This window comes from Ornithorhynchus anatinus, chromosome 7 (genome assembly GCF_004115215.2).
Source record: "Ornithorhynchus anatinus isolate Pmale09 chromosome 7, mOrnAna1.pri.v4, whole genome shotgun sequence".
Taxonomy (NCBI): domain Eukaryota; kingdom Metazoa; phylum Chordata; class Mammalia; order Monotremata; family Ornithorhynchidae; genus Ornithorhynchus; species Ornithorhynchus anatinus.
Window position 1 is genome coordinate 62,554,255 of NC_041734.1, and position 25,944 is coordinate 62,580,198.

Here is a 25,944-nt window from a genome sequence, read left to right on the forward strand (position 1 = left end):
CACTTACTGAGTGCAGAGTTCAACAGAAGCAAATGTGCCTTTCTTTCTCACAAGGAGGATAGTGTCTAAAGAGCTGGGTCAAAAATGCCCCCTTCTGTAATTTGATTCCTAGTCTAGGTTTTAGCGATTGCTGTAACCTAGAACTAATGCCTTGATCATCCATTTTACTCGAATTATTTCTAAGTATGTACTAAGTACGGAGCGTGTGTTATGAAATGAGGCAGATTTAAGGAATGTTCTTCCAAGAACACGCTTGTGTCCCAGGAAGCCTTCCCTGACTAACCTCTCATCTCCCTACCCTATCTTCCCTCCCTTCTGCGTCACCTATACACTTAAGTCTGAGCCTCTTAAGCAGTCTGATGCTCACCCCACCCTCACAGCACTTATGTACATAGCCATGTGGCATTTACCAGTGGTTCTCAGCCCTAAATCCTGGGAAGCAGTCAAACTAGTCACTTTTTGAGGGCCCAGACCCCTGCCAGCCTCCACTGGCTCCTAAAGCCCTCCTGTCTTCCCATTGTATTAAAAGTTTGAGGGCATCTCGCTCAAGCCCCCCTGAGAACTTTTGTTACCAAATTATACTTTCCAAGCACTTAGTACAGTGCTCTGCACACAGTAAGTTCTCAGTAAATACAATTGAATGAATTGCTGACACCACCCTGGACTGAACCCTAAGACATCTCCCTGAAGGCAAAGAGTCATTGGAAACTAATTTATACTCCCCCACCATCCCCCAAACTCATGGAGAAAGCCCTCCCTCCTCATCCCGTCCCTTTAGACTGCTAAACTGTTAAGTATTGTTGATATCTGACATCTCAGATCTCGGGAGCCACCCGATCAATCAGTCCATCATTCGTATTTATTAGGTGCTCACTGGGTGCAGAGCACTGTACTAGGTGACTAGGAGAATATAGTATAACAGAGTTGGTAGACAGAGTCCCTGCCCACAAGGAGCTATTAATGTCTGGAGGGGACAGACATTAATAAAAATAAGTAAATTACAGATAAGTACACGAGTGCTGTGGGGCTGGGGTGGTGCAAAGGTGGTGAATAAAGGGAGCAAGTCAGGGTGATGCAGAAGTAGGAGAAGAGGAGAGGAGGATTTAGTCAGGGGAGGCCTCTTGAAGGAAATGGGCCTTCAATAAGGCTTTGAAGGAGGAGAGATTAATCATCTCTCTATCAGTGCTGTGGAGGGGTGTAGGAACCCAAGTGCTTATTTAGATGATGCGGAAGTGGCAGTTGGAGGGATGTAGAGTAGGGAAGTGAGAGAGAATCCTGCTTGAAGAGTTGTGATTTCAGAAGGGAATGAAGGTGGGGAGAGCTATAATGTCCTCTCCCAAGGGCTTAGTACAGTGCTTTGCACCCCGTAAGTGCTCAATAAATATGATTGAATGAATAAATGAATGAATGAAATGGGAGGGAGTTGGCGGCAGGGAAAATTCAATGACCGAGCATGTAGGAATGCAATACATCAAGTTGGTTGGCTTGAGAGGAATGAAGAGTGTGAGAGGATTAGCTCGTACCTACACCGGCACCTAATACAAAGCCTGGCACATAGTAAATGCTTATCAAAACCATTTAAAAAAAAAAAAAGACAAGCTGAACCCCAACAGTTTCCGGTGCTAGTTTAGGGGTGATTTTATGGTGCTCTGGCTGGTGACGGACTCTGTAAGACAGAATGTAATGGTTAAGGCCTATACAAAATGTTTGGTACATTCAATTTGGGGATATTCTAAGACTACGATCAGGCCTAACAAAGGTTCAGCAGGGACCAGAAGAGCATTTCAGCCCAAACTGCACCTGAAAACCGGCTGGAACCATTCTGGGCAGGGAACGTGTCTACCAACTCTGTTGTATTGTGCTTTGAACAGTGCTGTGCACACAGTAAGCACTTAAGAAATACCACTAGTTGATTGAATGATGAATGGTTCCCTGAGCCCAGGGAGGCACACTTCTCAGAAGTCCACCACTGTGAAGCTCTTTATATCTGTGTATTTGCCAATTCCCTACTACAGTCTCCCCCATTGGATTTTAAACTCAAGTGCACAGATTCCAAGGGAAGCAGTGTGGCTTAGTGGAAAAAACACGGGCCTGGGTGTCAGAGGACCTGGGTTCTAATTCTGGCTCTGCCTGTTGTGTGACCTTGGGAAGTCACTCAACTTGTTTGTGCCTCACTTGCCTCATCTGCAAAATGGGAATTCAATACCCATTCTTCCTCCCCCTTAGACTGTGAGTCCCATGAGGGACCCACTTATCTTGTATCCACCCCACCGCTTAGTATAGTGCTTGGCACATGGTATGCACTTAACATATTATTATTATTATTATTTACTTCTTTTAATATGCTCTAAGTACCTAGAATAGTGTTCTACGCCCACATACAATGTTGTGCTCAATAAAAACCGTTGATGCTGACCTTTTTTTTATGGTATTTGTCAGGCATTTACTTGGTGCCAGGCACTGTTCTAAGCACTGGGGTAGGTACAAAATAATTCATGGTGGACACACTTCATGTCCCGCATGGAGCTTACAGCCTTAATCCCCGTTTTACAGATGAGGTAACCTAGGCACAGAGGAGTGAAACGACTTGCTCCAGGTCACACAGCAAACAAGTGGCAGATCTGGATTAGAACCCAGGTCCTTCTGGCCCCCAGGCCCATGCTCTAGCCATTAGTTAATGTGAAGGATGGGTCTCTCTAGGACTGGATTCTGGGGACCAGTTTACAGACAGAGACTGAAATCCATTTCCCCCTCCACTCTGTGGCCTCTGTTATGCTTGGAGCGTGTTTCATTTTATTAAAACTCTTTGAGTTATCTGACTGTAATTGGGTCTGATCGTAGTGGTGATCTGATTTGCTTGGTTCAGTAATGGGTCTTAATTGAGTCTGGGTTATTTGAACAGTCAGTATTGCTGTCCTCTTTGTTGTCTCTTCCTCTGCCCTCCTCCCCTACCAGATTTCCCAATTAACCTTGATTTCTCTTTCTTTACAGAGTAAAGAAGTCGGCCAGCAGCTCCAGGATGATCTGATGAAGGTCCTGAACGAGCTCTACTCGGTAAATCAAACTGGCTTCTTGGCTCTTCGTCAATCTGCCGGGGTCCCTGCCCTGCTGCAAGGTTCCGTGCTAGTTTTCAGGCTCCAAAGCCTGGGACAGGGCCTACCTAGTCCCTATAGGGGATCGCTCACCCACTCCCCCCACGCACCCCCCCCACCCAACTCATTCATTCAGTCATATTTATTGATGCTTCCTATGTGCAGAGCACTGTAGTAAGCGCTTGGGAGAATACAATACAACAATAAATAGACATATTCCCTGCCCACAACGGTCTAGCTCTTACACCTCCCACTCTCATTCTCCTTTCCAGACCGGGTTTGGACTCCAGATGGTTCATTCGCAGTAGACCATTCTGGGCAGGGAATGTACGTATTATACTGTTATATTGTAGTCTCCCAAGCACTTAGTACAGTGCCCTGCACACAGTAAGTGCTCAGTAAATACCACTGATGAGGAACAGACCAGGTTCGTTCAAAGCCTTAATCCCATTTTGCAGATGAGGTAAGTGAGGCACAGAAAAATTAAGTGGCTTGCCCAAGGTCACCTACCCGATGTGTGGCGGAGCTGGGATTAGAACCTTCCAACTCCCAGGCCTGTGGTCTATCCACTAGGCCACACTCCTTCACTTTATTCATGGAACTTGATCCCTTTGTTTTAAGGCAAACAATGCCAGGGTGGGACTGTTTGTCAAACCCTTGGAATCCCAGAATTCCTTTTTCCCAAGCAGTTGTCTGGGTGGGGGAGGTTGTTTCAAAATGACAGCTGTTTTTCAAGCAAATGTGGTCATTGGCTGCAGGGTCACTTAGGATTTTGAAGGGGCTGAGAGGTCAGTTTTTGCCAAGCGTCCCTAAGGAGCTGAAATGCATAGAAACAAGAACTAGTCCAATGCAGGCCACATCAGCTGGGTTGGGTGAAATTCTATTTAGGCCAGTGATTAAGCACTTACTATTGGGTAAGACCTGGGGTTGATATGAAATTATGAGATCGAACATGGTCCCTCCCACCCCGCAATCTACCTTACCCCCAATTTGCAGATGAGGAAGCTGAGGCCCAAAGATGTTAGTGACATGCCAAAAGCCACACAGCTGACCAATGGCAGAGCTGGAACTCAAACCCAGCTCTCCCAACTCCTTACCCATGCTCTTTCCTTTTCAAAAAGTCACCCTGCCTGTGTGGAGGGGAATGTGTAATCAGGGAAACATTTGCTCTTAAGGGTCTCCTAGACTGGACCAATTTAGAATGATCTAGGGTGTTGCCCCTAGAGCATGCCGCCCTGCCCAGCAAGCGGGACTCAGGGCAGATTCTTGCAGGCCATTGTGGGGGCGGAGGGGGCTGCATCAATCACATGCCCAGACCACCCATGCCTTGTTGCTCCTCCAGTCACCAGCCACCTGCCCCATCACCCCCCAGTGCAAGAGTAAGGGGGTACTGGCATGTAGAGAAGAGCGTGGTGTAGAGGATAGAGCTCCGGCCTGGGGATCAGAAGGTTGTGAGTTCTAATCCCAGCTCCGCCACTTGTCTGCTGTGTGACCTCGGGCAAGTTGCTTCACTTCTTTGTGCCTCAGTTCCATTGGCTGTGAAAAGGGGATTGAGACTGGGAGTCACATGTGGGACAGGGCCTGTGTCCAACCCTATTTGCTTTTATTCCCCCCACCAGAGCTTAATACAGTGTCTGGCACACAGTAAGCGCGTAACAAAGACCACAGTGAAGACCATGTCAGGCACATGACCGTGTCCATCTGCTTCCCAGCATGGTAGCGGCTTCCTGCAGCTCCCTCCACCTTTTTTTTTTACTGATATTTGTTAAGCGCTTACTATTTACCGGGCACTGTTCTAAGCACTGAGGTAGATACAAGGTAATCAGGTTGGACACAGTCCATGCCCTACATGGGGCTCACCATCTTAATTCCAACTTTACAGATGAGGGAACAAAGGCAAAGAGAAGTTAAATGACGTGCCCAAGGGTACCCAGCAGACAAGTGGTGGAAGCAGGATTAGAATGAAGATCCTTCCGACTCCTGGACCCATGGTCTAGCCACTAAGCCACACTATTCATTCATTCATTCATTCATTCATTCGATAGTATTTATTGAGCGCTTACTATGTGCAGAGCACTGTACTAAGCGCTTGGAATGTACAAATCGGTAACAGATAGAGACAGTCCCTGCCCTTTGACAGGTTTACAGTCTAATCGGGGGAGACGGACAGACAAGAACAATAGCAATGAATAGAATCAAGGGGATGAACATCTCATTAAAACAATAGCAAATAAATAGAATCAAGGTGATGTACATCTCATTAACAAAGTAAATAGGGTAATTAAAATATATACAGTTGAGCGGACGAGTACAGTGCTGAGGTGATGGGAAGGGAGAGGGGGATAGGTTGGACACAGACCATGATCCTTTGGGGGCTCAGTCTTAATCCCCATTTTACAGGTGAGGTAATTGAGTCCCAGAGAAGTGAAGTGACTTGCCCAGGGTGACACAGCTGTGTTGTTTGCTGTGTGACAAGTGACGGAGCTGAGATTAGAACCCAGATCTTTCTGACCCCCAGGCCCATGCTCTATCCATTAGACCACACTGCTTCCTGCCAAGTTGGCGAGGGACCCATTGAGCAGAGGACCAGGGACAAGTACCCCAATTAGCCCTTCCCTAGAAATGACCCTGGTTTTTCTCCATCAATTAGGCCCCTTGGGGACTCTTCTGGCTTGATGCCTAACTGAAAGATAGGCACTTTAGATTGAATAGCTAGGTCCTGAGGTCTTTCCAAGCAGGAACAAATTTTTTCTCTTTTATTTAAAAGCTCCAAAAGCAAAAATCCACTCTGGCAAGAACCACTTTGGAGCAAGCAGAATTTCCTGAACTCTTGGCTTAGTCTCTATTTCTGTTCTTTTTGTTTAGAGGTTCATCTAGGTACCAAGAAGAGCTATTAAGCTATTTCTCCTGACCCAGAGAGAAAACTGTGCATTTGTATCTGCAGATGAAGCCTTTTTAGAAAAAAAAAAAAAAAGCACCATTTGAAAATCCCTACTTGCATTGTGTTCTGTAAAGAGAGAAGCTAGGACAGATTGTCCTCTGGAGAGGAGCATCCTGCACTCTGTCTTCTCTGGGCAGGAGCCATCGACAGGGATAGTACCGAGGTTTCCAGTGGGCTTTTTTTCTAAATTTAAAAATAATTCCTGAGGATTTTCTCATGGGGTTAGTTTCTCCTCAGAGATTTCCTTGTTGGGGTCAGTAGTTCCAAAGGAAAAAACCCAGAGAATTAACTTTAAAAGTGAAAGCCCAGGCTTTTCCTGCTAATACTGATTATAATAACAGTGGTGATATTCGTTAAGTGCTTACTCCGTGGCTAGCACTGTACTAAGCACTGGGGTAGATACAAGATAATCAGATTAGACACAGCCTCTCATCGGCCTCACAGTCTAAGGAGGAGGCAGAACAAGTACTGAATCCCTATTTTAAAGATGAGGAAACCGAGACCCAGATGAGTTAAGTGACTCGCCCAAGGTTGCATACCAGGTGAAGCAGTATGGTGGTGGAAAGAGTACAGGCCTGGAAGTCAGAGGTCCTGGTCTCTAATCCCGGCTCTGCCACTTGTCTGTGGGGTGACCTTTGGGCAAGTCACTACACTCCTCTGTGTCTCACTTCTGTCATCTGCCAAATGGGAATTCAACACCTGTTTTTCCCCAAACTTAAATTCTGAGCACCACGTGAGTCCTGATGATACTTTATCTACCTTGGCGCTTAGTGCAGTGTTTGGCACACAGTAAGCCTGGCCTAGTGGAAAGAGCGTGGGCCTGGGAGTCAGAAAGTCCTGAGTTCTAATCCCAGCTCTGCCACTTGCCTACTATGTGACCTTGGACAAGTCACTTAATTTCTCCATGCCTCAGTTGCCTTATCTGTAAATTGGGGATAAAGTACCTATTTTCCATCCTCCTTAGACTGCGAGCCCCAGGTGGTACAGGGACTGTGTCCTAATGTCTTTCGCCGGCTCCTCCTCTGCCTCCTCACTTTTTGCCTGTGGGAATCCCTCAGGGCTCAGTTCTAGGTCCTCTTCTCTTGGAGAACTAATTCGCTCCCACAGCTTCAACTTTCATCTCTCTGCAGATGATTCCCAAATTCCAAATTTCCCTCTCCAGTCCTCAACCTCTCTCTTCCAGAGTCTTGCATTTCTTCCTGCCTTCAGAACATCACTACTAGAAAGATCGGCCAACACCTCAAACTTAATGAGTCCAGAACCCAACTCCTCGTTTTACCACCCAAACTCTGTCCTCCAGGCCATACTTCGCTCTGCTGCTCAGGTCATTTTTCTAAAAATCCATTCAACCCACATCTCCCTGGTCCTCATAAACCTCCAGTGGTTTCCCATCTATCTCCATATCGAACAGAAACTCCTCGCCATCTGCATTAAGGCACTCAATCAGCTCTTCCCTTCCTATCTTACCTTGTTAATCTCCTACTACAACCCAGCTGCACTTTGCTCCTCTGTTGCCAACCTACTCAGTACATCTCAATCTCATCTGTCTCAGCCCTGACCCCTTGCCCATATCCTCCCTCTGGCCTGGAATTCCATCCCCCCTCATGTCTGATGGGCCTTCACTCTCCCCACCTTCAACACTCTCTTAAAATCATATTCCCTCCAAGAGACTTTCCCTGGCTAACTTCTCCTTTCCCCACCCTGTTCATCTTTCCTTCTGAGTCTCCTGTGCATTCGGGTCTATGTCTTAAATCACTTTGATACTCAGCCTACCCTCAGCCTCATAGGATTTATGCACATATCTGTATACTTTGCCCCTTCCCCTAGCCATAATTTATTGTAATGCCTTTATTCCCATCTAGACTGTAAACTCCTTGTGGGCAGAGGAATGTCTACCAACTCTATTGTATTACACTCTCCCAAGAACTTAATATAGTGCTGTGTACACAGTAAGGACTAAATAAGCAGTGTGCCAAGTGGATAAGAGCATGGGCCTAGGTTTCAGAGGACCTGGGTTGTAATCCTGGCTCTCCCATCTGTCTATCTGCTGTATGACCTTAGGCAAGTCAGTCAATGGTATTCATTAAGCCCTTGCTATGTGCAGAGCACTCTACTGAGCACTCAGGAGAGTACAATACAACAAAATTAACAGACACATTCCCAGTGTATAAATGAGCTTACAGTCTAGAGGGAGAGACAAATATTAATATGAATAAATAATTTATAATATATAACTTAAAGAGATGTACATAAGTGCTGTGGGGTTGGGGGTGAGACGAATATCAAATGTCGAAAGGTCAAAGATCAAAAGTGCATAGATGACACAGAAGGGAGAGCTAGCTGGGGAAAAGAGGGCTTAATCAGGGAAGACCTCTTGGAGAAGATATATGCCGCAGTTACCTCATCTGTCAAATGGTGATTAAGACTGTGAGCCTCACGTGGGACAACCTGATTACCCTGTATCTACCCCAGCGCTTAGAACAGTGCTGTGCACATAGTAAGCACTTAACCAATACCAACATTATTATTATTAAGATATGCCCTTAATAATGCTTTGAAGGTGGAGAGAATGGTGGTCTGGCGTATATGGAAGGGGAGGAAGTTCCAGGCTGGGGGAAGGATGTGGGAAAGGGGTTGGTGGCGAGATAGATGAGATCGGAGCACAGTGAATAAGCTGGCACTAGAAGAGCAGAGTGTGCAGGCCGAGCTGTAGTAGGAGATCAGATTCTCTCAACCTCAGCTACCTCATCCATGAAATCTGTAAGAAGTTGAGCCCCATGTGGGACAGGGACTATGTCCACCCTGAACATCTTGTTTCTACCCCATCGCTTAGAACAGTGTTTGGAACATAGTAAGGGCTCAACAAATACCGTAATATAAATAGATTGATTCGGTTTGGAGTTTGTGCCTTCCCTCATTCTGGCATCTCATCAGACTCCCAAGAAAATGTTTCTGCTGAATCAGCTGTCCAGATGAGAGCCCAGCTCCCTCCCTGAGCTATTTCAGGAACAGGCCCAATTTTCTCAGTTGCTATTCCACGTGCCTGTTACCCATAATGAGCTGGCTGTCGGTATTCTGGGCCGCAGATGGTTTTCTGTATTCCTTTAAAGTTAGATCAGGCTGCCTCCCTAAAGAGGCTTTGGGATGCTCATTGGCTTTGTGAGAGCAGAGAATTGTGGTATTTAAGTGCTTACCCTGTGCTAACCACTATACTCAATTCTGGGGTACCTACAAGGTAACTAGGTCCCCCATGGAGCTTTCAGTCCAGTTTAGGAAGGAGAACAGGTATTTCATGCCCATTTGATAGATGATGGAACTGAGGCACAGAGAAGTTAAGTGACAACTTCTGCATTAGAAGCAGCATGGCCTAGTGGATAGAGCACGGACCTGGAAGTCAGAAGTCTGCCACTTGTGGCCAAGTGACTTGAAGTCTCTGGGCCTCAGTTACCTCATCTGTAAAATGGGGATTAAGACTCTGAGTCCTATATGGGACAGGGATTGTTCCAACCTGATGAGCTTGTGGCCACTTGTCTGCTGGGTGACCTTGGGCAAGTTACTTCACTTCTCTGTGCTTCAGTGACCTCATCTGTAAAATGGGGATTGAGACTATGAGCCCCATGTGGGACAGGAACTGTGCCCATCCCGATTTGCTTGTATCCACCCCAGCACTTAGTAAGCGCTTAACAAATACCATTACTGAAAAAAAAAGTGAATTCCCCAAAGTTGCACAGTAAGCAAGTGGCAGAGCTGTGATTAGGACCCCGGTTCTCCGACTCCCAGTCCTGTGCTCTTTCCACTAGGCCACACTGGTTCTTTACCTCATCATCCAGACTAGACCCGTGATAGGAAATCTGAAGCCAAATGTTCCTATTCATTGTGTGGTCAAGGAGCAGATCGAAAGCAGTTCAGCAAAGAAGAGGAAGTGGAGCAACAGACTCAGGGCCTGGCAGGGATGGTGTTCAGGCTACAGTTGAGATGATTTTTTTCATCTCTGTGACCACACTCAGGTGTTCAAGTGACTTAGAGTAACAGTAATTAGCAGAGCTACATCAACGGCTAATGTTTTTCTGGCTCCTTTCTCTCATAACCTTTTGGCCCAGCTTTTGGGACCGGACCGTTTAGCTTGTGTATGGCAAATTCAGAAAAAGTCAATATAGCTCCAGGGGTGGTTTTGAAGAGAATGTTATTTTTGTTTTTACCAAAGCTTGTCTCCCTGGTTATCTCGTATCTATGCCAGAGCTTAGCTCAGTGCCGGTTACCTATTAAGCGTGTTATCAATTCCACCAAGACTGGGCTTCATTTTCCCCATCTGTTGCTTTGGGATTAATAATTCCTGACTCTCACAAGGGTGGCACGGCAGATGAACTAAGAGTTGGGAAAAGACTCTGTACTACTAGAAGATAGATGCTGTAAAGTTGAAGATGTTATTTTTAAAACTTCATTTTGGGGGATTTTAAAAATGGGATTTGGTTTAGCACTTACTTTGTGCCAGCCACTGGGGTGGATACAAGGTAATCAGGTTGGACACAGTCCCCGTCCCACACAGGGCTCATAGTCTTATTCCCCAATTTACAGATGAGGTAATTGAGGCATACAGAAGTGAAGTGACTTGCCCAAGGTCACACAGCAGTCAAGTGGAAGAGCTGGGATTAGAACCCAGCTCCTCTGACTCCCGGGCCTATGTTCTTTCACTAGGCCACACTGCTTCTCAAAGACTGCTTTGACCTCTAAGATGAAAGCCTTGGAACTAACCTCTTTTCCAACTGCATTGTCACGTCTCCAAATCTGATCTTCCTGTTTGAAAAAGAAAATTAGCACAAGAAATAGTAATATTAATAATCGCGGTATTTGTTAAGTGCTTACTGTATTCCAGATACTGTACTAAGCACTGGGGTAGATATAAGATAATCGGCTTGGACACAGTCCTTGTCCCACATGGGGCTCACAGTCTTTATCCTCATGATGAGGTACCTGAGGCACAGAGAAGTGACCCAAGGTCACCCAGCAAGACAAATCATGGAGCTGGGATTAGAACCCAAGTTCTTCTGACTCCCAGGCTCGTGCTCCATCCATTAGGCCATGCTGCTTCTCTTGGAAACTTAATGCCGCTGATCTTAGCGTAGATATCAGGTGGAAGAGAAGGTGGTGAAGGAGAATTAGGTGCTGGGCAGACAGGCCTATTCCAGCTATGTTATAGTAAATGACTGCATTTTGAGTCTAGTCATACTAGAGACCTGAAGGCCTGTATAAATTATTCAGAAAGCCTTTTTAATAACGGCTGCGCTCTTCTTGGTAGGTAAATATAGCTTCCGTCCCCATCTCTGTCACTGCCTAAGGAGAGAAGAGTTTTTGCACTTAGGAAAATTGTTTGAGAGTTCAGAATAAGGTGAAACGCATTAGAACATTGGGTATCAAAAATGAGACTGACTCTTGACTCTGAACTTTCAGGTCCATCTCATTTGCTTTATAATACCATTATCATCTGCATTTATTGAGTACGTGCAATGAGCAGAGCACTGTACTAGGCATTTGGCTCACACAACAAATATAAATTATGGTTCCCATCTTTAAATTCCTTGCAAGCTAACAGGCATGACAATCGATTATTGTATCTGTTGAACACTTACTGTATACAGAGCACACAGTGACAACCTGACACAATATGCCAAAAATACAGAAAGTAAAAGAGTAAGACCATAGACACAATTATAAGAAAAAAAGATAAAAGTAAGCATTGAATTAACTAACAAGGTAACAAGCCTTTGATCAAATGCCCATGCAACGTAGTCAAGTGGAAAGGACTCCGGCCTGGAAGTCAGAAGACTTGGGTTCCAGTCTCTACCCTGTCACTTGTCCACTGTGTGACCTTGGGCAAGTCATTTATCTTCTTGGTGCCTTGGTTATCTCATCTATACCACAGGGATTAAATCTTCCTCCCTGAACTGTGAACCACATCTGCCACTTCATTCTGCCCTTTTTCCTATGTCCACATCCCATGGAGTCTTCTGCCTCTTATGCCGTCGGTGTTCACCGGTGATCATAGAGCAGTCCTCTTTTGAATGGTATTCCCATCAGAACCACTGATGATCTGATAAAAGAGCCTTTAATTGTGGAGAAGCAGCATGACAGTGGATAGAGCATCGTTCTGGGAGTCAGAAGGACCTGGATTCTAATCCCAGCTCCACCACATGTCTGCTGTATGAACTTGGCAAGTCACTTCACTTCTCTGTGCCTCAGTTGCCTCATCTGTTAAAAAAAAAAAAAGGGATTAAGACCATGAGTGCCATGTGGGACAGGGACTGTATCCAACCTGATTAACTTCTGTCTACCTCAATGCTTAGAAAAGTGCTTGGCACATAATAAGTGCTTAAGTACCATTATTATTATTAGCAAGTTGCTTATGACCAACCACTGGCCCTTGAATCAAGTTAGACTAAGATTTCTTGGCAGACTGAAGCACGAGTCCTCTTCAGCTGGATTTTGGTTGCCTAGGGCAATACATATCTAAGAAAGGCAACTCTAGGTTTTTTTTATGGTATTTAAATTCTTACTACACATCAAACACGGTTCTAAGCACTAGAGTAGGGTCATGTTAATTAGGTTGGACACAGTCCCTGTCCCGTATGGGGGTCACAGTCTAAGTAGAAGGGGGAACAGGTACGTAAAAACACTTAAGTACCATCATTAATATTAAGTGACTTGCCCGAGGTCACACAGCAAGCAGTTGGCAGAGCCAAGATTAGAACCCAGGTCCTTGCCCTGCTCTTTCCACTTGGCCACGCTGCTTTTCTTGTTGATGTACAGCTCCAGGGCCGGGGGCAGTGCAGAGTGTTGCTTCAGAAAGATGGTCTGGGGAGCAGACTGACAGAAGCAGCATGGTCTAGTGGAAAAAGCACAGGCCCGGGAGTCAGAGTACCTGGCTTCTAGTCTTGACTCTACCACTTGTCTGCAGTGTGACCTTGGGTAAGTCATTCACTTCTCTATGGCTATTACTTCATCTGTAAAATATCGATTAAGACTCTGAGTCCCATGTGGGACATGGACTATATCCAACCTTTTTTTACCTTGTATCTACCCCAGCACTTAGTACAGTGTCTGGCACATAGTAAGGGCTTAACTAATACCCTTTGAAAAAAAATAATCTAGAGGCGGGAGCTGATGCACTAGCCAAGTGCCTGGATCAGCATGATAGCAGTTCGAGTGGAAAGGATGGTGTGGATTCTGGAAATTTTGTGGAGGTCTGGCAGGATCTGGCCACAGACTTGTCTGCCTCACATAGATTGCAAATTCCTTGAGGGCAAAGATCATGTCTACTAATTCACTTGTAATTTCCCAGTGCTCAGTATAGTGCTCTGGGCACAGTACATGCTAAGAAAATACTATTAATTGATGGATGGGTTCAACATATTTCCAAGTTAGGGAGTGTGGAGTTAATGAGTGGAACAGAATATCTGCAGAAATGAGTGATGAGATGAAGCAGACTGACTATGGGTAAAAGGATAAAAGGAAGGAAGAGTCGAGGCTAATATCAGGGTTGTGGGTTCGAGAGATGGAGAGGATGGTGATCCTGTCAATATCAGTAGTGGAGGAAGAGCTAGTCTCCTGAAATTGTCTAAACCAAGATAAGGCATGGCACTGCTGGTATCATTGTTTGGAGATGGCCCAGGTATTTCTTAGTCATTTAATTCTAGCTATTTATCTTTTATTTGTGTGAGCGCAACCTTTGGTGTCAAGGAAACATACTTATTCTGGGCACAGTGGGTCTGTGGACAGAAGCTGGAATAGGAAATGACCAATTCTGACCATTTATATTATATTAATCTTTGTCTCCCCCTCTGTACTGTAAGCACCCTGTGGGCAGAGGACATGAGTTCAAACTCTGTTATTTTGTACTCTCCCAAGTGGTTAGTGCAGTGCAGTGTACACAGTAAGCACCTGACAGGTACGACTGATGGATTGGTTTTGAGTTCTAGTACAACCTCACCCATGAAGCAAGCAATTTCCCTTCTCTACCTCAGTCTTAACAACTGTTATTGTTCCATGATAACTATCTCCCTCTCAGAGGTCCTCTAAGTATACCGGTTGGCTAATAAAAAAAAACTCTGTAGAAACAAAAATAATTATAAATGATCGTCATGAATTGCTAACGCTAAGCTTGTGCACAAGATGCTTGACTTTGTTTTGGGGGGACTGAATCTGACCTGATTATCTTGTACTTTCTCACAGTGCTTGTCATAAAGTAAGCCCTTAACAAAGATTATTTGCTGAACTTAACATGTTTGAATTTTTCTCTAAGTGACTACACTGGCTTGGGAGGGTTGGAAGAGTCTGAGTTCAGCCTCTAGGGAGTAAAACTCGGAAAATGACCCGACTGGCTTGACTTTTTTGAGGGGTGTCTTACAGGTAATGAAGACCTATCACATGTACAATGCGGACAGCATCAGTGCCCAGAGCAAGCTGAAAGAGGCGGAGAAGCAGGAAGAGAAGCAGATCGGCAAGTCAGTGAAGCAGGAGGACCGGCAGACGCCTCGCTCACCCGACTCCACCTCCAACGTTAGGATCGAGGAGAAACACGTCCGGAGGAGTTCAGTGAAGAAGATTGAGAAGATGAAGGAGAAGGTGGGTGAGCCGTTGAGCTCTAGAGATTGGTCCGGGAAGAGGAGAAGATCAGGCCAAGTCAGGGAGAGTGTAAGCTCATTGTGGGAAAGGACTGTGTGTTTATTATTTTACCGTCCTCTCCCAAGTGCTTAGTACAGTGTTTAGCACACAGTAAGCACTCAATAAATGCAATTGAATGGATAAATGAATGAGAGTGGGATGGTTAGTGGAAGTGGGTGCTTCTTGGGCCTACTTCAGTCTACCCAGGCCTAACCTCTGCTACTCAACTTCTTCCTTATTCGGCCTATTTATGTTAAAGCAGGTTTGAAAATTGCCACAAAACAGTTCATGGCAGACAAAAGGGAAAGAACAGAAGTTTGAATTTGTTCTTTAGCATTGTACTTATGCAGGAAGAAAGGTCCTGGAAAGGGGCAAGCATGAATTTTTGGTCAGGTTGGTGGTACCTTTTGATTAGGTTTTACTAATGAATTTTCTAAAGCTCCGGTGCGGTTATCCTCGTAGACTTCTCTCCCTTGCTTTCGAGGAAGAAAGCAGGACTACTACAACCTGTCACGAACTGCCTAGACAAATAGAGGCAGCTGCCAACCCTAGACTCTTTCTGGAGCAGACCAGATCCTACAGAAATCAAATGAAGGGGCCCAAAGGGCAGGCAGGATTGTAGATTGGCATTAATGCCGCCTGGTTGGCAAGTCAGACTGGGGCAGCAGGGGAGCCTGCTTCTCCCTTCTCCTGCTCCTCCCATCATCGCACCCTGCAAGGAAGGGTTCCATGCAGGGAAAGCTGAAGAGAGAGATCATCATTAACCTGCCCCAGATTGATCTACATTATGTCCTTCAATTTCATTAAATGGAATGAGAACCTAATTTCAGGGAGAAGCACATTGGGAGTAGCAGAATAATTATGGTTCTCAAGTGTACTGTTCCTTTTGCCTCTCAGAGAACAATTTTAAAAATTGAACTTTTGTTCCCTTTCTCAGCGCCAAGCCAAGTACACGGAGAATAAGCTGAAGGCCATTAAAGCACGGAATGAGTACTTACTGGCTCTGGAGGCGACCAATGCATCTGTTTTCAAGTACTACATTCACGACCTGTCTGACCTCATCGATGTAAGTGCTTTCATGCAGGGTGCCCAGCGGACTTCTCGCTCTGGTCAGCCATCCACTGGCATGGCTGCTCTCTGTCTCTTTTACGCGCAAGCTGGTGGGCATTTAATTCCGCTCATCTGGAAGGACTTGTAGGATTTGGAGACTTAGAAAGATGGGAGTGAACAATAATATTTAGTTATATTAATGTCTGCCTCCCTTTCTAGACTGTAAGCTTGTTCTAGGCAGGGAATGTGTCTCTTATTGAACTCTCCCAGGCGCTTAGTACAGTGCTCTGCACACAGTAAGCTCTCAATAAATACAATTGATGGACTTACTGAATAATGATAATTGTGTTAGTTGTTAAGCACTTACTTTGTGCCAGGAACTGTGCTAAATGCTGGGGTAGATACAAGCAAATCTGGTTGGACGCAGTCCCTGTCCCACATGGTATCACGTTCTTAATACCCATTTTTCAGATGAGGGATCAGAGGAACAGAGAAGTGACTTTCCCAAGGTCCCACAGCAGGCAGGCGGCAGAGTCGGAATTAGAACCCAGGTCCTCTGACTCCCAGACCCATGGTCTTTCCACTAGGCTGCACTGTTCATCTTAGAAGGTAGGGCTGAGGGATGCTGGGGGCAACTGGTCGAATTGAAGCAGTGCAGAAGTGGGTGAGAGTTTTTGGTATCACAGTGGGTGGGCTTAGAACAGTGCTTGGCACATAGTGCGTAACAAGTACCATCATTATTGTAATGGGAAGAGCTCTTTTGAACTTTGGCTTTTTCTAGACCACCTCTTTCGACTTGCTGAAAGGACATTACCTTCTTTCCAGCCAGGGCTTTGTCTTGAGAGTAAAGGGTGACCCGAATGATAGGGGAGTTAAACTCTGAGGGTCTGTCAACTGAAAGAAGAGGGGATCTCCTTTCAAAGGGAAGGAAAGAGGAGAGGCTTTGGATACTGGCTGGGAATGCCTGGGTACCATTACCTGTTAGGAAAAAGGTGTCTTTCCTCTTCCTCCTTTCTGATTTGGGACGATAGATTGAACATGCCTTGTAATCAAGGTTTAAGTCCTTTTGAAGTCCTCAGTGTAATGGTGTGTGTATGTAGTTTGAGAGGGAGATTGAGTCTTCACATAAGGGACAAAGCCAATTTTTCTTCTACCTGCTGCCCCAAGTTTGTCACCAAATCAAATTGCCTTAAACTGCTTACTTCCTGTGTCCCAGGCCTTTGTTCCGGCTTTATCACCAATTCTACAAGTATTAATCGATGGTATTTATTGAGGTTTTACTACTATTAATAATGATAATGTAGTAGTTGCGTGCTTACTATGTGCCAGGCACTGTGCTAAGCATTAGGGGGATACAAGCAAATTGGGTTGGACACAGTCTCTGTCCCACGTGGGGCTCACAGTCTTAATCCCCATTTTACAGATGTGGTCACTGAGGCACAGAGAAGTGAAGTAGCACACAGGTCACACAGAAGACAAGTGGTGGAGCCGGGATTAGAACCCCTGTACTTCCGACTCCCAGGCCCCTGCACTGTACTAAGTGGTTGAGGGAGTATTCATTCAATCGTATTTATTGAGCACTTACTGGGTGCAGAGCACTGTACTAAGCACTTGGGAAGTACAGTTCAGCAACAAATAGAGACAATCCCTGCTCACAGTCTAGAAGGGGGGAGAAAGACATCAAAACAAGTAAACAGGCATCAGTAGCATAATTACAAATAAAAAGAATTAGCTATACGCGCATCATTAATAAACATAAATAGAATTATAATTATAAACATGAAGATATATATACAAGTGCTCTGGGGCGGGGAAGGGGGTAGAGCGAAAGAAGCGAGTCGGGGTGATGGGGAGGGGAGGGGGAACAGAGGAAAAGGAGGGCTGAGTACGAGTCATTCAACCATTGATATTTATCAAGCGCTTACTGTGTGCAGAGCAGTGTACTAAGCCCTTAGGAGAGTATAGTACAATAGACTGGACACAATCCCTGCCCATAAGGCTTACAGTCTTAGAGGGACTGTCCGTTAGGGTCTGGTGGTGTCCTTGGGCTCCATTCACAGTGTCCATTCTAAGCCACCATCTTTCCCAGCTCCTCACATGAGTGTAAAGACCAGCCTTTGCTTGGAGCAAACTTCACTGTCCTTTCCAGGAATAGACAATTGTGTACCTTTTTAAGGCCTTCTCCCATACTCCCAACAGCTTCGGCTGTTGGTTCTAAATTCAGTTTGTTAGGTTTGTTTCCTCTGCAAGGTTAGGATAAAGCAGCTTTGTTACCCTGGTTAAGTTACGTATTTCGTTGAGTGTGTAGTAAAGACTGTTGGTGTCATTTATTTGACTGAGTATCTTCTGAGGTTAACTGTGGTCAAGTACTTATTGGCAAAGCTGGGATAAAGATACATCGGCAAGCAGCATTTTGTGGAACCGGAGTTTTATTAGACTCTTATCCTTGGGGCTGTGACTCCCTAGATGGCATGTAACGAGTCACGCTCCCTTTCATTACCATCTGTAACATGTATAAAACCCCATTCTCTTCTCCTGGGTTTTGAGATTTAAAACACTAAGTGGAAGAGCCAAGAAGTTATTTTTGTCAGTGCTTTATATGTTTCAGTGAGACTACGCTCCTCTTTTTACAATACTCTTTAAAAAAGGAAATTTAAACCTGTATTGTAAAAATCCTGCTAAGGGCTCTGAAACACACCCCCAAGAGATTCTTTATTTCAGGCTGCAAAGACATTCCGAGCTGCCTGGATTGACTCTACTGACCGTAGAATCATTGGAATGCCATGTCTCCTCCCACGTGATCCTGTGACTCTCTTGAACCTTTGGAGTGACTGGGTAGAGGAAGAACAGACCGATTGTCCCCTCATTCCAGCCTGGCTTCTAAAAGTCATGGGAGAAGGCAGGGTCTTCACTATTGATCCCCGGTTTCCTCTAGACCAGAAAGGCGAGCTCAACGCTGGAGATGTGTGTTTGTTATAATTGGCCCTTTGCTTCACTTTAAATTGATCCGGGTTCTGCCAGCTCGGTGGGAATTTCTGCAGAAGAAAATATTTTTTTTCCTCTTTCCCCTAAATTAAAAGCAGATGTAAACCAGCCCCCTCCCACCCCCAGTTTCCTCCTCTCATGTTGGGGATGTGATCCCCTCTAATGATAGTTAAAAGCTGCCTCCTGATGAAGGGTTAATGAGCTGTCATTTCAGACCATCAGGCCTCTTGATGAGCTATCATTAAAGTCTTATAAAAAATTGATTTCCCTTGTGAGTATGTTCGTCAAACATTTATGTAACCCAGAGAAAGCTGGGGTAGTCGGGTGTTCTTAGAATCTGAGTCTCAGCGTGGCCTAGTGGATAGAACATGGGCCTGGGAGTCAGAAGGACCTGGTTTCTAATCCCAGCTCTGCCATTTGTCTGCTGTTTGACTTTGGGTTTGTCACCTCATCTGAAAAATGAGGATTAAGACTGTAAATCCTATGTGGGACAGGGATTGTAACGAACCTGATTAACTTGTCTTTTCCCGCAGTGCTTAGTACAGTGCTTGGCACATAGTAAGCACTTAACAAATACCATTAAAAATAAAAAATCAGGATCTTCTGGCTAGTGAAACTGCAGGAGTCAGGGTCACCTCCTTGGTGAGATTGGGAGAGAGACTTTAAAGCAGCTGGCTAAAGGCATACAAACCTGTTACTGGAGCCTGGTTCTTAATTAGCTTAGTTTCCACTCAGGAAGGAAAATGAATATTCTTTTCTGCTATCCTGACATATGTTGCTACTCACTCTGCAAATTTGCCCACGGAGAGGAATAGAAGCCCCATAAAATCCTAGTAGTAGTTATAGTATTTATTTAACACATACTATGTACAGAGTGCTGTACTAAGCACTGAGCCCCATGGACCTAACCCTTCCCTTCAATTGCCCTTGACTCCTCTTCTGTGGTGCTCATTTTTGCCTTTCTTTGTGAATGACTTGACCTGTATTGGTAATATCTAGACTGTAGACTCTAAGATTGTTGCCAACAGGGAATGTGTCTGTTGGATTGTACTCTCCCAAGCACTTAGTACGGTGCTCTGTACACAGTAAGTGCTCAGTAAATACAATTGACCGATTGACTGGTATTTGCAGCCATGGAGCTAACAGGCAGTTACCCGCTTTCTGAGGCCCCTGCTTTCCCTCCATTGAATCTGGCCAGGGAAGAGAATATGGCCCTGGGAGTCAGAAGACCTGGGCTCTAATCCCAGCCCTGCCCCTTGTCTGCTGTGTGACCTTGGGAAAGATACTACATACATTCATTCACTCGTATTTGAGTACTTACTGGGTGCAGAGTACTGTACTAAGCACTTGGAAAGTACGATTCATTAACAGATAGAGACAATCCCTACCCAACAACGGGCTCACAGTCTAGAAGGGGAAGACAGGCAAGAAAACAAAACAGATACCAGTTACCTCTCAAGTGGAGATTAAGACTGTGAGCTTCATGTAGGACAGGGACTGTGTCCAATATGATTAGCTTGTATCTACCCCAGCGCTTAGAACAGGGTTTGACACATAGTAAGTACACACACATAGTATTATTCCTTTTTTTGGGCAGTAGCGCCCCATGCCAAGCAGCCTCCCCAGAGAGGAAATTCATTTTGCCTGTGCAAATTATCATTCAGATTGCCTTTGTTAGGACTCTCTTTGTTCTTCCCACCCCATTGAATTTCTCATCCTTTTGTGTGCCACCTCCAATTAAGCTGTCAACTGCTGGTCCTTTGCCACAGGCTGGCACCTACCATGCCCCATTGGCACTGGACCAGAGCACAGTGCATCGACTAACAGTGAAGCAGTGTGGCGTAGTGGAAAGAACACAGGCCTGGGAGAGGATCTGGGTTCCGTATTCATTCACTTGTATTTATTGAGCACTTACTGTGTGCAGAGGACTATGCTAGAGAAGCAGCGTGGCTTAGTGGAAAGAGCACAGGCTTAAGAGTCAGAGGTCGTGGGTTCTAATTCCGCCTCTGCCACTTGTCAGCTCTATGACTTTGGGCAAGTAACTTAACTTCTCTGTGCCTCAATTACCTCATCTGTAAAATGGGGATTAAGACTGTGAACCCCACGTGGGACAGCCTGATTACCTTGTATCTACTCCAGCACTTAGATCGGTGCTTGGCACATAGTAAGCGCTTATCAAAAATCATTATTACTATTATTCTAAACACTGTACTAATCCCAGCTCTGCCACTTTTGTGCTGTGTGACCTTGGACAAGTCTCTTAACTTCTCTGTGCCTCAGTTACCCCATCTACAGAATGGAGTTTGCGAGCCCCATGTGGAACCGGGACTGTGTCCAACCTGATTATCTTGTATCTACCCCAGTGTTAATACAGTGCCTTGGCATATTGTATGTGCTTAACAAATATGAGCAGGTGCCCCCCTTTAAAAAAAAAAAAGGTAGAATCTTTTAAAATTCAGTAGAGGAATGCAGGGGAGAAAATGTGGTGTCATATATTATTTTTCTCAGATGTTGTTGCTCAAAATGAGGAATGGTGATGGAGGAGGAGAGGTCATGTGATCCCTACTTTCCAAATAGAAAGTCATTCAGGTAGATGGTCCCTCTCTTCCTTTGGAATTTTCTTCTAGAATATTCATCCCTAACACAGCTCCCAGAAAGTAGGTGGTCAATGAATGTGGCGCAGGGCTCTAGTAGTGAATCAGTGGTATTTACTGAGTGCTTACTGTGCGTAGACCACTGTACAAAGCACTTGGGAGAATTCAACAGAATTGGTAGATGCATTCCCTGGCCACAAGGAGCTCACACCTAGAGTGGGAGATGGACATAAAACAAATTATGATTATGTACGTAAGTGCTGTGGGGCTGAGGACGGGGTGAATATCAAATTCTTAAAGGGTACAGATTCAAGAACAGGGGTGACGCAGAAGGGAGAGGGATTAGACGCAGTAGGAGAGATGAGGGATTAGATGGGGAAGGCCTCTTGGAGAAGATGTGATTTTCCTAAGTCTTTGAAGGTGGAGGATGCGGTGCCCTGTCGTATACGAGGGAAGAGGGAGTTCTAGGTCCGAGAGAGGATGTGGGCAAGGAATTGGTGGCGAGATTGACAAAATTGAGGAACAGTGAATAGGTTGGCGTTGGAGGAGCGAATAATAATTATAATTGTGGTATTTGTGAATACCACAATTAGGTATTAGGTACTAGGATCAGGTTCTACTGACGCTACCTTGGAGAAGTGAACCATTAACTCTTTCTTGGGTCCGGCAGTCCTACCTTAGTGTTCCTGTGGTATTGCTAGCCTCCGTACTACCCACATCGCACACATTTATATAATATGTGTTTATCATCTTATGCTGTGAGATGTGACGAGGGATGAGAGTGGGGAGGGGTAAGCAGAAGAGAAAAGGAGGAAAGAATCAGTTTTTGAGGAAAGCTGATTTTTGAATGACTTCTAATGCTATAAGCTTTTTTCTGAATGAAGTGAGTGATACCCATTGTGTTTTTCTGACCTTAGGACTTGGGAGGTAGCTCCACTGGACAAAGAAGGGAGCCGTTTCCATCTGTAAATTCACAATTCCCCCAAATTCAGCCCCTCCCCTGTTCCAGACATGGGACCCAAGGTGTTGGCTTCCCTCCCCTTCCTGAAGCATAACCTTGCTTGAGCCCCCCAACAGCAGGGTCCAGAAAAGTGTTGTCCTGCTATCTGAGGTGCTTATGTGGCCCACTCTTGTGTCCGTCTGTCCCCTCCAGCAATGCTGTGACCTGGGCTACCATGCCAGCCTAAACCGGGCTCTGCGGACCTTCTTATCAGCTGAGCTCAACCTGGAACAGTCCAAACACGAGGGCTTAGACGCCATTGAAAATGCTGTGGAGAACCTGGATGCCAACAGCGATAAACAGCGCCTCATGGAGATGTACAACAATGTCTTTTGCCCACCTATGAAGTTTGAGTTCCAGCCCCATATGGGAGATATGGTAAGTTTCCTGCCTCCTCCCCTTTTCTTTATTTGTATTTAAGCGCTTACTATGTGCCAGGCATGATATTAAGTACTGGTGTAAATATTAAATAAGTTAAAATTAATGACCTTGGACACACTCCTTGTCCCACATGCGGTTCACAGTCTTAATTTTACAAATGAGGTAACTGAAGCACAGAGAAGTTAAGTGATTTGCCCAGGGTCAAACAGCAAACTAGTGTAGAAGCCGAGATTAGAACCCAGGGCCTTCAGACTTTCAGGCCCATGCTCTATCAACTAGACCACGCTGTTTAGGAGGAATTTTGTTGTTCATGGCAAGAGCTCCACTAGGGTCACCAGTCCACCTTAGGAGGTGGGGATATTCCTGTCTTGGAAAGGTCCTAAAGACCAGGCTTTGTTCTTGCTTCTTCAGGAAAACAAAATGAGTTAAAGCTTGCTTCCACCTCCACAGATAATGAGCTATTGGAGGCGGGTGGTTGATTCAGAGAAGCCAAGCTGTGTGACCTCTGATGGAGTCAGAGGTTGGGGGTGGGTGTGAGAATTAGAGGAGCCCCAGAGCCACCTCTGTCACCGGTCAAGCTCCTGGCCATGTTTACTGGCCACATCCCCACCTTCTAGCCCTTTCAGGCTTCCCACCACCCCAGATCAGGGCTCCTGTTAGAAAATCATTTGTGCTTTTGGGGAACCATCCCTGCCACCATGCTGCCTTTTCAACTGTTGAGCCGCCAACCTTCCAAGCCAACTGGCTCCTCCTCTCTGGAGAGAGGATTCCAGATGCCGGGCTCTCCATCCCACTCCCAGTCATGCACTTCACTCCCCGTGACCTGGAGCCCAGCTGGAGCACATTAGCGCGCACCCTGATAGTAAGCGTGCTGCCAAAGTATGCATCACCAGGGCCGTTGCTTCTTAAAGGAACAGGGTCCCTTTGCTTGTTGGTTTCCTTCCCCTTTCATCCTCAGCCATCGGGGAAATTTATTTTTTTTTGAGCAAGCTCTCTGTGGCCACCCCTTGCCTCAAGTTACACTCCAGAATACATTGGGCCATTGCCTGGGGAAAAAGGTGCCACCATCCAGTAGGTGCCAGCATCCAGTCCAGCCCATGTCAAAGAAGGGGTATGAAAAGATGCTGAAAGGGATCAGACCCCTTCCAGACAAGCCCCTCCCTCCCTTCTGGGAGGGTGAAGGGACCACAAGCCCCCTTCCCAAAGTGATGGTTGTTTGCCTTGGCCGGCGGTAGTAGGGGTAACGAGAGTATTATGCATTTTCTGGTGCCGACCACTGTATTAAGCACTGGGAAACAACCAGATGGGGTCTGTGCACGTGATAGTTTTAAAAAAAATAGTATTTGTTAAGCGCTTACTATGTGCCAGGCACTTTACTAAGCACTGGGTAATACAAGATAATCAGGTCGGACACCGTCCCTGTCCTATATAAGGCTCACAGTCTTAATGCCCATTTTACAGATGAGGTAACAGGTCCAGAGAAGGTAAGTGACTTGCCCAAGGTCACACAGCAGACAAGTGGCGGCACCGGGATTAGGTCTTCAGACTCCCAGATGCGTGCTCTTTCCACTAAGCCACGCCGTTTCCCCAGTAGTAGTGGGGTAATGACAGTAATATGCGCTTATTGGTGCTGACCACTGTATTAAGCACTGGGAAAGAATACACAGGTGAGCATTAGACAGGGCCCCAGCTCTCCAGGAGGTCCCAGTCTAAAAGGGGGCACCTGGGTGCCAAGATGCCGTGGCATTGGACGACGAAGCTAGGCCCGACTGGCTCAGGCCCCAAATGGCGGTCTGAGGTCGCGGGATTCCAGGAACGAGTATCAGACATCAGGCGATTTCAAATGTGCTTTTAGGAGGCGCTTGGCTCAGATCTCCACACCCCCAGTGGCTCTTGAGGCTTCAGATGCCTGACCAATGACATAAAGCAGCCAAAGGATTTGGACGGGACTGGTTTGGCCATCCAGCTTTCTCCATTGTGCCTGTTCCTCCAGGAGCAGGAGTGAGCTCACTCCTCTTCAGATCTGAGAGCCAACTCCAGTTGGCCTCCTGCCTGGGGAGGAGGTCAAGCCGATGGGCAAGATTGCCGGCTGAGCATCCAAGAGGATCAAGGGAAAGGTCAAGACCAATCCCTCCTCTGTGGAAAGTAGGTCTGCTGCTTCTGACCTCAGACTGGCCTATTTGTATTCAACCACTCCCGCTCTTTGCTCAGGAAGTGAGGAAGCCAGAGTTGTCAAGAAGACTTCGAACAGCAGGGCAGAAGGAAGACACCTAGTGATTGCCCTAGGGACTAATAGTAGTTATGGTACTAGTAAAGCACTTACTATGTTCCAGGTACTCTTCTAAGCCCTGGAATGGATACAAGCAAATAGAGTTGGACACAGTCCCTGTCCCACGTGGGCTCATAGTCTCAATCACCATTTTACAGATGAGATAACAGAGGCACAGAAAAGTGAAGTGATTTGCCCAAGGTCACACAGCAGACAAGTGGTGGAACCAGGCTAGGAACCCATGTCCTTCTGACTTCCAGGCCCATGCTCTATCCACTATGCCATCCTGCTTCTCAGTTCCTTGCTTCCAACTCTCCTGGCCCAATGGCCTTCTCTGGTAACCTGCCTGGCTGATGAAACTTGGAATTAATGTTTCATCTCTGTATGCTTCAGGAGGCAGCCAATGGAGCCCTTAATGCTGATTGTGTTTGGGTAGCTTTGCAAACGTTGATTCATCTCTGCCTAATGAATAGTAGTCATAATAGTATTTATTCAGCTCCTACTAGGTGTAAAACACTGTACTAAGTGCTGGGAGAAGAGTACATCGATGTGGTCCCTGTCAGTGGTATTTACTGAGCACTTTGTGCAGAGCACTGAACTAAGCACTTGGAACCAGGACCCCATGAGGCTTACAGTCTCCCAAGCCAGAATTGGGCATGTTCTCCAGTATGTCCCACTGATTAAGAAAGGTGGGAAAGCTGTGCCTTCCGGAAGCCAACCTCCATCTCTGCTGGGTTGGGCAATTCTTGGAGCCCTCAATCAGTCAAAGAGAAGCAGCATGGCCTAGTGGATAGACCATAGTCCTGAAAGTCAGAAGGCCCTGGGTTCTAATCCCAGCTCTACCACTTGTCTGCTGTGTGACCTTAGGCAAGTCACTTTTCTGTGCCTCGATTACCTCATCTCTAAAATGGGGATTAAGACTGTGAGCCCTATGTGGGTCATGGACTGTGTTCAACTTAATTAGCTTGTATCTA

The 25,944-nt window shown here is 45.9% G+C and overlaps 1 protein-coding gene across 4 annotated transcripts in view; it reads left to right on the top strand.

The window, feature by feature from the left end:
- Positions 1-25,944, top strand: part of SRGAP2 (SLIT-ROBO Rho GTPase activating protein 2) — a 278,328-nt gene that overhangs the window by 183,560 nt on the left and 68,824 nt on the right. For all 4 annotated transcript variants that reach the window (XM_007670239.2, XM_029068496.1, XM_007670248.2 and 1 more), the window contains exons 4-7: positions 2,992-3,054; positions 14,437-14,652; positions 15,629-15,757; positions 22,474-22,698. In XM_007670239.2, coding sequence (XP_007668429.1) covers positions 2,992-3,054; positions 14,437-14,652; positions 15,629-15,757; positions 22,474-22,698 — 633 coding nt within the window. The remainder of the gene's footprint in view (positions 1-2,991; positions 3,055-14,436; positions 14,653-15,628; positions 15,758-22,473; positions 22,699-25,944) is intronic.